The sequence below is a fragment of the Myotis davidii genome, unplaced genomic scaffold, assembly GCF_000327345.1.
Source record: "Myotis davidii unplaced genomic scaffold, ASM32734v1 scaffold753, whole genome shotgun sequence".
Lineage (NCBI taxonomy): Eukaryota > Metazoa > Chordata > Mammalia > Chiroptera > Vespertilionidae > Myotis > Myotis davidii.
The window spans coordinates 1,235,494-1,249,012 of NW_006286231.1; the positions used below are offsets into that span (position 1 = coordinate 1,235,494).

At 37.8% G+C, this 13,519-nt stretch overlaps 1 protein-coding gene across 1 annotated transcript in view; it reads right to left on the bottom strand.

Annotated features, from left to right (window-relative positions):
- Positions 1 to 9,294: 9,294 nt before the first annotated feature.
- Positions 9,295 to 13,519, bottom strand: part of NMI (N-myc and STAT interactor) — a 26,046-nt gene continuing 21,821 nt past the window's right edge. The window contains exons 7-8 of the mRNA XM_015559805.1: positions 11,088 to 11,194; positions 9,295 to 9,718 (exon numbers count right to left, since the gene is read on the bottom strand). Of these exons, the coding sequence (XP_015415291.1) occupies positions 9,533 to 9,718; positions 11,088 to 11,194 (293 nt within the window). The 3' untranslated portion in view covers positions 9,295 to 9,532. The remainder of the gene's footprint in view (positions 9,719 to 11,087; positions 11,195 to 13,519) is intronic.

Below are 13,519 nucleotides of genomic sequence, written 5' to 3' on the forward strand. Positions count from 1 at the left end.
CATTCAACTGGCTGCTTCCTGCCATTGGAATCTTAGCGCAAGTGAGCCCTCTTTAGAAACACTGTTTCTGATCACCTAGTCTAAATTTGTTCCCCCCAGCGTTGCTGGTGTGGCCCAGTGGTTGAGCATCGACCTATGAACCTGGAGATCACGGGGTTTGGGGTTCAATCCCAGTGTGGGGGTATACAAGAGGCAGCTGATAACAATTTTCTATCATCATTGATGTTTCTTCCTCTCCCTCTCCCTTCCTCTCTGAAATCAATAAACATATTTTTTTAAATAAATAAATTTGTTTCCCCCAGTTAACACATTGCAGACCAGTACTTTTATTGCTAGCTTTACCCAGTGGCCATGTAAGCTTCTATTGAAAGAGTACAAAAAATGTATCACATAAATGTTAAAGGCACGCTTTAAAGTTAAATACCCATTGCATTTTGAACTTATTTATTACATGTTCTTACAAGCTAATATCTTTTTAAAGTATGATACTTTGTAAAACACTGTGTCATATGAAGCGAGAATTCGTGATTTGTGCACAATGTGTTAATTGTCATTCCATCATCCTTTTTATCATAATAGCACTCACCCCTTTCTAAAAGTATCTTTTTTTTTCTTGCTTGTCTCCCCCCAGGATAGATAGCCATTAGTGCTATTCACCAATATTCTTTGATCTTCTCCATTCAGGGACAGTGGAGGAATAACCCTGACTCACTCAATGTTTGAAGTTAAGCATGTTCATATGATTCAGGCAGCCAATGAAATGTGAGAAGAATCGACATATCTCATATATTTTGGTGGAAGCATTTCATTGCATGTGCAAGAGTCTCCAAGGCTCTCTTTGCCTTGGTGCTCATGTATTGAAGAGAACATGCATCACTGAGAACATACTAGTATAGAACACAATTGCACTAGGGCAGGGGTGGGCAAACTTTTTGACTCGAGGGCCACAATGGGTTCTTAAACTGGACCGGAGGGCCGGAACAAAAGCATGGATGGAGTGTTTGTGTGAACTAATATAAATTCAAAGTAAACATCATTACATAAAAGGGTACTGTCTTTTTTTTTTTTTTAGTTTTATTCATTTCAAACGGGTCAGATCCGGCCCGCGGGCCCGAGTTTGCCCACGGCTGCACTAGTGAGTTACCTAGACCCATCAGAAAATGTACATAAATGAAAAATAAAACTTTGAAGTTTTAAACCACTGAATTTTTTCAACAATATTACCTAGCATACCCTGACTAATATATCCCACTATAATGAAAGAGCACCATGAACATATTTGCAAATCAGATAAGGTATTTGTAACAAGAATATACAGATAACCCTTACAATTTGAACATATTAAGACAATTCAATTTAAAATTTGACAAAAAATTGAATGGGCATTTTATCAAAGAAGATACATTAGTGGATAATATACATGGGACAATATGCTCAACATCACTAGTCATTAAAGAAATGTAAATTAAAACCACAATGAGATACTACTTCACACTAAAATGGCTGTAATCAAGAAGACAGATAACTAATGTCAAGAATATGGAGAAATGAGAATTCTCATACATGGTGGGAAAGTAAAATGTTACAGCCACCTTTTAAAACAGTTTAGCAGTTTCTTAAAATATTAAGTATGAATTTACCATATGACCAAGAAATTCACTCTTAGATAACAAATCAAGAGAAATGAAAACATGTCCAAAAAAAGACTTGCATGCAAATACTCATAACATAATACATAATAGTCATAAAGTGGAAATAACCTAAATGACCATCAGTTGCTTGAAGGATAAATCAAATGCAGTTAAGTGTATATGGTATGTACAATGTAATACTATTCAGCAATAAAAAGGAGCAAAATACTGATACATGCTACAAGAAAGATGAAGTTCAAAGCATCATGCTAAGTGAAAGAAACCAGACCCAAAGATCACATATTGTACAAATTCCATTTAACCAGAAAAGATAAGTCTATGAAGAGAAAAAGTAGAAAAGTGGTGGCAAGGGCTGTAGATGGAAACAAAGATTAACTGTAAAAGGACATGAGCACCATAATCCAAGTGGGCATCCTTTCTAGGGATAATGAAAGATCTAGTATTAGCCAGGAATGCAGGTCTACCCATCGGTGTCGTTGAACTGGGTATAGAGCAACCCTTAAACTTGTATGTGGCAACTATTCCTACTTGTATGCACTGACAAGGACGTGCTACCCTGAAACATGATACCTTGGCATAGTGCATATTTAAAATTGAAGGAATATGAGAAATGGCATATGCAAGAAGGACTTTCTGACCTTCCCCAGAAACAAGTCATAAAACCCTCCTGTGAGAGGTGCCCTCCTTTTTACCCAGAGGGAAGGAGGACCCTTATCTCCAAATACTAAGGGACACAGAGAACAATCTGAATGAGCAGGCCAACCTTCCCCTGGTTTAATACATTTTGATAGCCTATCCTATCATTTCTCACTTGCTATAACTTGACACTCTTCAGGTGTAACCATTCTGGTTTTTAGTTCCATATGAAGGCTCCTGTGTCACATAAAATTTATCTTAAGTTAATTTGTATGCTTTTCTCCTGTCTTTGTTAAGCTGTCTTTGTCAGTTTAATTTCCAGATTAAGCCACGGATTCTAAAAGGGCTAAGGAAAACTTTTTCTGCCCCTATAGAGCCAAACTATCCTTGAGGGAGCATGACTCCACATGTGGCCAAAATAACTCTAGCAGCTTACAATTGAATCTGCATGCAAAAAAAAATTTTAATCTCTGATAGCCCCTGTTATAAGGCCTCCTACCTCACTGTGCTTGTCTTTGTCTCACAGTCTAAAATCAAACTGGTTGACATTTTCTTGGATGTTTGAAATTTGTGACACTAAAAAACAAAACAAAACCGGTTATTTGTATCTTGATAATCATTTCTTTTCATAAGATGTGGTGTGCATTGTGAATATTCCTAAAGTGGGATAAAGAGGGATTTATTTTAAAAGAGTAGCATTTGAATTTGAAAGAGAGCAATGACTTTTATGGAATATTAACAAAATACAGACCAAAACCTACCTTTCTAGAAAGTAATTGTAGCCACGGGTATTAAGATCCTTAAAAAATGTATATCCTTTAACCTATCAACCTAACTGAAATAAGATCAGAACTGCAGGAAAATATTTGTACACCAAGATAACACGGGGTTTATGAATATCATAGCACTTATAAATGTGAAAAAATTGAAAATAACTTTAATGGACAACAATAGGGAAATAATATTCACAAGATTAAATATGATATAGTTGGGGGAGGGAGAGATTAGAAGGAAGGACATAAAATGTTTACCATTATCTCTGAGGAGAGATTTTTTTTATGATTTTTTTTCTAAGCTTCACCTGGGGATATGTTTTAATTGATTTTTAGAGAAAGAACAAAGCCCATTAACCAGAAAATACTACATGGCCCGGCCGATGTTGCTCAGTGCTTGAGCATAGACCCATTAACCAGGAGAGAGAGAGAGAGAGAGAGAGAGAGAGAGAGAGAGAGAGAGAGAGAGAAACACATCGATGCTATCTATCGCCTCCATACACACTCTGACCGGGGAATTGAACCCACAACCTAGGTATGTGTCCTGACCAGGAATAGAACCTTCAACCTTTTTGGTGTATGGGACATCACTCCAACCAACTAAGCTACCCAGCCAGGGCAGATTTTTAATGACTTTTATTATCTTCATTATACTTTGTGTATTTTTCAAGAATGAGCATCTTTTCTTTTTGAATACCAACCGGATCTTATGAATGTCATCACTATACAGTTTTGGTTTTCTGTCTTCTAAGCACATCATAGGATTGAACATCCAAGCTCCTTTATGGTTGGGAAGAGCCATGTACTCTGCTCCGGTTGAGTTGTGAATGGAAGGGAGATTTCTGCACCAAGAGTTTAATGGCCAGTTCAAAACCTTCCAAAGTCCTTTCCTTCCAGCACAGCATCCGACAATAAAGATGGTGGCTGCTGGTAGCCTGGTTCTCCAAGTGTCGACCATGAGCATTCTTTTTATTGACCTATCATGGGCATGTATGATGAGCAAGGAATAAACTTTCGTTGTTCTAGATCTCTGAAATTTAGAGATCATTTATCATATAGTTTATCCTGATTGATACAGAAATTGGTATTCAGAATGGGAGTTATAGCCCAAGAGGGTGTGGGTGGGAGACAATCCACAACACAATAGAAAATACTACATGGCCTGGCCGGTGTGGCTCAGTGCTTGAGCACAGGCCCATTAACCAAGAGGTCACAGTTCCATTCTCTGTCAGGGCACCTGCCAGGGTTTTGGGCTAGATCCCCAGTAAGGCGTGTGTAGGAGGCAGTTGATCTATGTTCTCTCTCATAGATGTTTCTATCACTCTCCCTCCCCCTTCCTCTCTCTAAAATCAATAAAAATATATGTATTTTTAAATACTACATGGCTTTGGCTTAAGAATTAAGTGGCAGGTAATTAAAAAATAATTACCAGAGATTACAAGGATACTGATCCATATTATGTAGTTGAAAAACATGTGGTAAAACTCACACATGATAAATTAGAAGGCAGTTATTATACCTAATTAGTTTGTAGTGTGTGTTATTTTAGAAAAGAGTGTGAACAACAAAATGAGTAATGTTACTAAATTAAAGGGGTTTGTTTGCCTACACACATCAAAGCCCACGAAAATGCCAACAGGAGTTGGTAGCAAAGAAAGTACAGGTTTATTTAAGGAAATGGTGCTGAGCCCACAGACACAGGTGAGCTTGCCTAAGACCTGTTGACTCCTCGATGTCCTCTAGGGGATTGATTACAAAGGGGGGAAACCATTAGTCATAGTAACTAAGGGAGCTGTGGCCATGGGCTCTACTGATTGACTGGGGCCAGCAGAGTGGGTAGTTGATCATTAAATCAGGTCCAGATACCAGCCTTGGCAGTTCTGGTTTGGTGAGGGTATGGTGGGTTGGGTTCCCCACTGTCATAGGCCTGGGGCTGAAACACAACTGAGGTCAAGATGTTGTCTTTAAAGGCGACTGAAACTCTGTTCCTTTGATCAGCAGATCTGAGGCTTTTTTCTTAAGATAGTTTGATGCTGACCAGAGCCTGATGTCCTAAGGGCTTAATGATGAGTGGAGTAAACATGCAGTATGTGCAAAAGTGAAAGGATCTGGTTGAAAGAAGGCAAGGGAGTCAGTGCTGTTAGATTGAAAGAAGGCAAGCTTGAATTAAGGAAGAAGTCATATTAAAAAAAATGAAGTTCCTGTGAGGTTATAGTAGCATACATCTGCTAAACAGGAGCACTTGACAAAGTAATATACGAAAGAAATGAGCTTATAAATTGGCCTTTCCTTTTTGTTGTTTTTAATCCTCACTGGAGGATATTTTTTCCATTGTTTTTTCAGAGAGTGGGAGGGAGGAAACCGAGGGAGGAGGAGGCGGGGAGAGAGGGAGAGCAAGAGAGAGAGAGAGAGAGATGAGAGACACATTGAATAGTTGCCTCCTGCACGTGCCCCAACCAGGCATGGGAAGTGAACCCACAACCTAGGTATGTGCCCTTGAGCAGAAAATAAACTGTGATTTTTCGATACTCAGGCCAATGATCGAACCACTGAGCAACATGATTGGCATAATTAGCCATTTTGCAAGCAGGGATGAAAGAAAATAAAGTCCAGAAATATGGGAACTTTTAGTGTTGGAAGTAACAACACTTCTCATTTTCAAATGATAAAACTAAGACCATTAAATAACAAACTGCCTTCTGGCAAGGATCAAATCAAGGTTTAAATCTCTGAGCAGATTAAGGTCTCTCAAAGCAAAAACACCAATTAGGGTGAAGAATTCAGTCGACTGGACAAACCGGCTCAAGGGGAAAAAAAGCTGAAAGTGGCTTGATAGAGGGAGGGAGAGAAGAATAGGCCAAGAAAACAGAATTATTGTAACTCTAAAAAGTAAGTCTAGAAAAAAACTGTGAGTGTGCCTATTAGTGCATGTAAGCTGACCAAAATAAAATAAATAAGAAACCTATTTTTTTTTAAATTTTACCAGCTAACTAGCCACCAGGAGTAGACTGTGAATGTGCAAAATTTCAAAAACTTTGGTCCCAAACATTGGTCATTGGAAGTATGCTGAGTCAGAAAGCTTTTTGATACCCAAGAAAGATATATTTTGAATGCCCAATCTGGATATGGCCAAGAAGAGTAATGGGAAAAGAAGAATGTTGAGGAGTTATGAGAACAATGAGTAAGAGAAGAACTTCCAGGGAATGGAATTGTGGCCCAATCAAAATTCCATGTCCAGTGGGTATGGAGTCCACATCTACTCAGTGGCATTTCAGCATGCCTTTGGCTCAGTAATTGTTGTCTCCCATACTGTCCTTTTCCAGCTGTAATAGAGTTTATTGCAGTTTTTTGTAACAATTCCACCAATGTAAATTAAACTTTTATTTTGTTAGGCCACTGAGATTTGGGAGATGAGTTCTTCTCTAGATAAAGAGAAGTAATATTCAAACCTGACATAGAAACTACCACATATCATCTAGAATTCATGCATGTTTAATTTGCTCCCATTTGGGGGGGAAATTTTGCTTTTCTCTATTGGGGATGGGTGAGTGTATTTTGTATGTGAAGAGGAGTGATCCAGAGATTGATGACCAGGGGATCAAAACATACTGTACTTCTTATCATTATGGCTCCACTCTTTCTGGTCCTCTTCATTTTTAGACAAAATTTTTTAGTCTCCTTACATTTTAGTGAGGCCATGTGATTATTACTGGCCAATGGGCTGTGAGAAGAAATGACACAGGTCAGTGCAAGATTTTCCGACATCACGTTTCCCCACCTCCAGGATTCCAGAAGAATGTCTTAAGATGGGGCCTTCAATGATTAGGACAGAATTCCCTACCGACCTTTGTTAGACATTCAACATGAATGAGAATTAAACTTTTATTTTGTTAGGCCACTGAGATTTGGGAGGTGGTTTGGTATCACAGCATAACCTAGCCTTCTTTGACTGATAAAGCCACACACAGCAAGAGGGACTTGTAATTCCACAGATCTATCTTTCCTGACTTATCTATAATAATGAAAGCATAATATGCTAATTAGACCAGATGTCCTTCCAGACAACCTTCCAGATGAAGCCTCAGCTCTAAGGGAGGGATTCAGGCAGCTGCCACAGCTGCCAGGGAGGGATCCAGGGGTTTCGAGGGAGGGATCGAGGCAGCTGCCGTGGCTGCGAAGGCCTACTCTTGCACAAATTTCATGCATCAGGCCTCTATTATATTAATAACATCTTTTTACACCTTTAGTAAGAGCTATTTCATCCTGGACACACAATTTAAGTCTTCCTAACTTAAAATACAATGTGTTAAATAATCAATACAATATCTCTTGGAAGATTTTCAAAGACAACATTCCTCCTGTAATATCTTTAAAACTCTAGAAATAAGCAGGGAACCAATGCTTGATTTCTGAGATCCAGCCATATCACGCATGGCTGGTGTGATGAAAAGAGAAAAGATATAATTTTCTAAAAGAAGTAACATTTATTAAAAAAAACTGTACAAATTTAGAATTGAATAAAATTATCTATTTTACTGCCTGAGGAAGGGCTTCCAAAAGAAAGAAAAGTGACTGCTTCAAACTGTCCCGACCTGCGGGACAACAACGGGGGAACGAAGAGACACCCTAGGAGAATGAGACAAACAAGGGACACGAAAGAATGGAGGCAAGACAGTGTTCTGATTAAGCCTCAAATTTTATTCTTACAGCCGCAGAATATATGCTGTTTTAGGGAGGGAGGGGGGAGCCTATGGATTTTAGCTTATCAGCAAGCAGGTTCAGGAATGTGGCGGTTGTTGTTTCAAGGTATAGGATGGTTATCTTTAGCTGCTGGCCAAATAGCAGGACACCTGTGGTTTCTGGTAATTAGGAGTTTAACGAGTAACTTATTGTTCTTAAGATGGCTTTGTCTAAGCCAATATCTCTAATGGCTCCCAACATCAAACATTGTCCTAAATATTAGGAAAAGTTTATTTCTGATTGGCAGTCTGCCCACACTAAAAAGGATACTGTCAGGCTAGTGAGACCAAACCAATAGAATTAAATAAGATTTTTTTCAATTTTTCTTCTTATATTTTGGGAAACTGAAATAATCTTACTGTTTCCAAAGAATAACTAACACAATGAGAGGTTTTTTTCTAAAACAGTGAGTATGAAGATTTATTATAAATGCCTAGTTTGTAGGCACCAACTCTCATTCCAAAGAGAAGTGAGAGAATAATGACTACTTCTGATACAGTATAACAACTTTAAAACCTAAAAATAAAATATCGGAAGAAAAACAAAGCATGTATTTGTCTGTATTTTTTTTTAGCTTTCCTTCATTTATTTTAGATGGCAAGCAGCATTGGGTAGTTTTAAGTTTAGAATCTTTCCTAAAACCATTTCATTTCTACCAGCATTTTAATATGAATTTAATTCTGCTGTTGGCTTCATGAAACATACTCTATTAACATAAGGTAATTTTACCTTCTCTGAATAGGAACCCTGAATTTTTTCACTTAAAGTTTCTGCAAATTAAAAAAGTGGGATGCTATTAAACTGGGTCTCTCTCCAGCTCAAGTTTTAGCTCCTAAAGGACAGGTACTGTGTTTTTCCCTTCAGGCATTCCCCAGCACCAAGCATGGGTGATAAGTAGCTCTGCATTTACCTTTCTCTTCATTCCAAGGTTTTCAATCCCTTAAACCTATTTTTTTTTAACCAGGAGAGTAAAAGAAAGAGAATTCTAGTCTTTACAAGTTCTGTTGGGAGAGGGGATGTCTTGGAAGGAATAGAGGGCATTTGACACGCTGGCTGAAGGAAAGTTCAAGAAGAAAGCCATACTTGGCTCTGAGAAATACTTTGAAGCTGTGGAAATACTAAGGAAAACAGGAAATGATCACTCTTGAAGTTCCTTGGAAATTCAGTCAAGTCTACAGAAATCACAAACTGCTGAATTTAACAATTCTTTTGGAAAATGTCAACAGTCAAGTCTGCATATTGGTGGAGCTGGGGTCAAAACAGAATTGGGTGTGGTGAGGGCCTGGGGCAGGAGGGCGGGGTGCTAGAAGGAGTCAATGGGGGGCGTGGTGGGGGGGAGGACATCTGTAATACTTTCAATATTAAAGATAAATTACCAAAAAAAGGAAATAAAACAGAATTGGCCCACATGACTATGATAGAGGCAGCCAACGTGGCAGGGAAACAATTGTATCACTTACAATTGATTTCAACAGACATGGCACCAATCCACATAAGTTATGAACACAAGTGTTTTTAATACAGTGAGCTCTCGCATTTGTAAAAATGCAGCACAGTTGGAAACAAAGAAGAATTCAGAACCATAAAAATATATTTGTCTCTAAGAATATATGGACACTAAGAATTAAAAGTTAAAAGTTTCATTTTTTTAAGGAGAAAGGTACTCATTTTTGTAAAACATTGATAGTGATTTGGGCTCAGATGCTCTAATTGTCATATGATTCCATAAGTCTATTCTTGAAAGTATGCTGTGCAAGGCTCATTGAGAGAACATTTGACCATGTCCACTTCTCCACCTCCATTCTTCGTCCGCTGAAAGTGAATGTTAACGTAATCCCCTACAATTTCCTCATCCATCAGGCAGAGCTCTTCCATTCCCGTCAGAAGCACTGTCCTCTTAGATATTCCTGAAAATACCTAAAAAGGAAAGTAAAAAAGATAAATAGAAAATTTGCTAAGAGCTTTGAATTGCAAACCTTTACATGGATAAGCTCTGCTTAATACTTCGGAGTTATCTTAGGAAAGAAGGGAACCTCAGTAAGGTTTTTCAAGCAAGGGCATATCAGAGTCAGGTCTGAGTTTCAGGAAGACAACTTTGGTGGCGTTAGACAAATACAGGAAAGAAAGGCAACTCTGCTGAGAGAAAGGCCAGTGCAAGTGACAAGACTGAGTGACCAAATGAATGTTCAAGCCGAAGCAAAACAAAGACCGGTTTGACTCAGTGGATAGAGCGTCGGCCTGCTGACTGAAAGGTCTCAGGTTCGATTCCGGTCAAGGGCATGTACCTGGGTTGCGGGCACATCCCCAGTAGGAGATGTGCAGGAGGCAGCTGATCGATGTTTCTCTCCCATTGATGTTTCTAACTCTCTATTCCTCTCCCTTCCTCTCTGTAAAAAATCAATAAAATATATATATTTTTTAAAAACAAAGAGCTAATCATGAATTCTAGTTTTCAGGTTGGTGGACTAAGTAGATGGTGGTGCTATTTGAGACCTGAGTAGGTTCATGGACACAAACCACAGTGTGGTGGTTGCCAGAGGGAAGGGGGGTGGAGGAAGAAGGGGGTTCTAATATAAGGTGACAGGAGAAGATCTGACTTTGGATGATGGGCACACAGTGCAATATACAGATCTTGTAACATAGAAACCCATACCTGAAACCTATATGTTCATGTTGACCGATGTCACCCCAATCAATTTAATAAAAAAATAAAATGAAATGAAATCTAAAAAAGAAAAAAAATCATGAACACAATCATTTGTGTTTGTCTCAGTAAAAAGAAAAAAAAATTTTTCCTTTACTTAAGGTATATAAATATTTCCCTCCTCCATTCTCTCCTTTTTAATTGGTAATAAACTTCTATGATATGTCAATAAATTACAATTTCAATTAAAAACAAACAAACACCTGAGTAGGAACAGAAAAGGAGGGCAGGTTTGGATTAAAGATAATGAATTTAGAAAAAATGAGCAGGAAACATTATTTTGAATGCCCAATGACAGTAGACACAAGAGAGAAATGTAGCTATGCCTCTGCATAAAAAAATATTGTGTTATTATTGGAGTAATTTTAATTTTTAAAAGTGTATAATAAATTAAATAAGGCACACTAAAAGATTCTTTTAAAAGACAAATTCATTCTGCACTAAGCAGATATGAGGAAACTATTTTGATATCCCTCTTTAATAAGATTCAAACAGTAACAGACTCACAACTTTTTCTTTATTTTTTGCGGGGTGGGATCAAGCGGTAAGTTCCCAAAAATGGAAGAAAAGAGATGACCTTACCTGAAACTTTTTCAAGTGAGCTTCCATGTACGGTGAAACAACAACTTTGTGGCAGTCCTGGTTTATATACAGCGGATAGTCTTTCTTTTTCAAAATCCTGTCAGCAACTAGGAGTAAATTTTTAAAAATTACTTTATTTATAGCATAACATTTTAAGTTAAAGCTTCCTTCCAACAGAACAGTATCACAATAAACAGTAAATTGAGTGATTAAATTTTAAGAAATTGTAGTCTGTTTTAAAGACTTCAAAGTACATAATTCTGAAACCTGTAAGACCAAACATACTGAGGTTTAGATAGATTCTTCTCTCTTGAAATATTTATCAGAGTCAATCAAAGCAGAGAGTTTCAATGTCCTCAAATAGCCCCACCTAAGTAGCTACAAAAATGCAATTATCAATAAAAAAAATGTAATTACCATCTGCAAAAAATAGTCCACCCATCCTAAAAAAGTGTTGCCCAGTTTCTAAAGAAGTATCCAGAAAAATTATGATTAGAACCCGACATATATTTCATAATATATATTTTACTATATATGTATGTATACACTATATACTATAGTGTATGTGTTTATGGATGTGTTACTTACCCTATAACTAATACATGATACTCAGTAAACTTATACAATGATGCTAAGCAAAGGGGTTGGGGGAGTATTGAATGCTATTGAGAAAAAGTGAAGGCAAATAGTAATAAAAATTCATCAGTCTCCTCCAAAACAAAGAATAATCAGGTTTATGTTTAGCAGCATTTTCCTCCTAGAAGGTAAAAAGGCAATGGGTCAAGACAGCATAAGATGTAATAGAAACAGTACAGAAGAGTATCCAATCACTTTGTTTTTCTCTCCTCTCCCCAGCCCACCTTGGATCGGCAGCATGTACAGTGGCCAAGAGTGCAGGCCCTTGCTGGCAAGTGTGTGGACATTGCTGGTAGGAATGTAAAATGGTGCAGCCATAGCGAATAACAGTATGGCAGTTTCTCAAAACATTAAACATAGAATCACCATATGATCCAGCAATTCCAGAAATATCTAATCGTAACTACAGCGTAGGCGAAGGGGAAAGAAATGTCTCAATTTTTACTAAACTAATGCTCTTCTCTATTATTTCCACTTTCTTTAGAAAGCATGGATTATTTTGTTATGAAAAAACCTAATCAGTCAATATTTTTAATTATATGTTGGATTTCTATTGTATGTGCAAACCCAGAAGCCCTAAGACTTGGAGCAAGAGATTTTTGACATTAAGGATCACTTGAACAAATTAACGAAAGCAGCTGTAGCATCTTCTATTTTTATTTTTTTATTTTTTGCATCTTCTCTTTTTTTTGTTTGTTTTTTTTAAATATATTTTATTGATTTTTTACAGAGAGGAAGGGAGAGAGATAGAGAGTTAGAAACATCGATGAGAAAGAAACATCGATCAGCTGCCTCCTGCACATCTCCTACTGGGGATATGCCCGCAACCAAGGTACATGCCCCTGACCGGAATCAAACCCAGGACCCTTCAGTCCGCAGGCTGACGCTCTATCCACTGAGCCAAGCCGGTCTCGGCCATCTTCTGTTTTTAATCATAAGAATGGAAGCCTCCCTAAGATGATTTGGTAATAGTCCATGATTTTTAAACATAGGAATGTAAGCCTCCCTAAGATGATTTGGTAATAGTCCATGTCTACATAAAAAGGGAACAGATGCCTGTCTACCTGTTCTTTCCAAGGAAGACCCCTTGTCTTCCTTGTTATCGATTTTCTTCACCTAAGAGACCTTTGTCAGTCCTAATAGGTGGGATGAAACAGATAGTTTAATATTTATATATATATATATTAATATATTCATAATAAATGTATATGTAAATTTCTCTGCCACACACCCCCTGTGTGATCTTGGGTTAGTTACTTAACCTCCCCAGGCCTCAGTTTCCTCATCAATAAAATGGTATCACAACCACCTCCAGAGTTGTGCTGCTGATCAGAGGAGATAAACGTATATAACACCTGACTCCATGCCTGGTACATGATGAGGATATATGTACTCATTATGTGTAATATTACCATTCTCAGTAGCATTCATGAAAATCATTTTCAGGACTCTACCTACCATTTTATGAGATTTAAAAACAACCCCCTATTTTTATGCTGTCTTATAAATTCCAAATAAAAGAGGTAGAAAAAGTCTGGTAGTTTTTTGATGGAGTCTTTAGGGTCTTCTATGTACAATATCATGTTATCTGCGAATAAGGACAGTTTTACTTCTTCTTTTCCAATTTGGATGCCTTTTATTTCTTCTTCTTGTCTGATTGCTATGGCTAGGACTTCCAGTATTATCTATATATATAAAAGCCAAGTGACTGGAATGACTGGTCACTATGATGCGCACTGCGGCTGGTCAACCAGCCTGATTGGCACCCCCACCATGATTGAGGGTAGGGCTGGTCA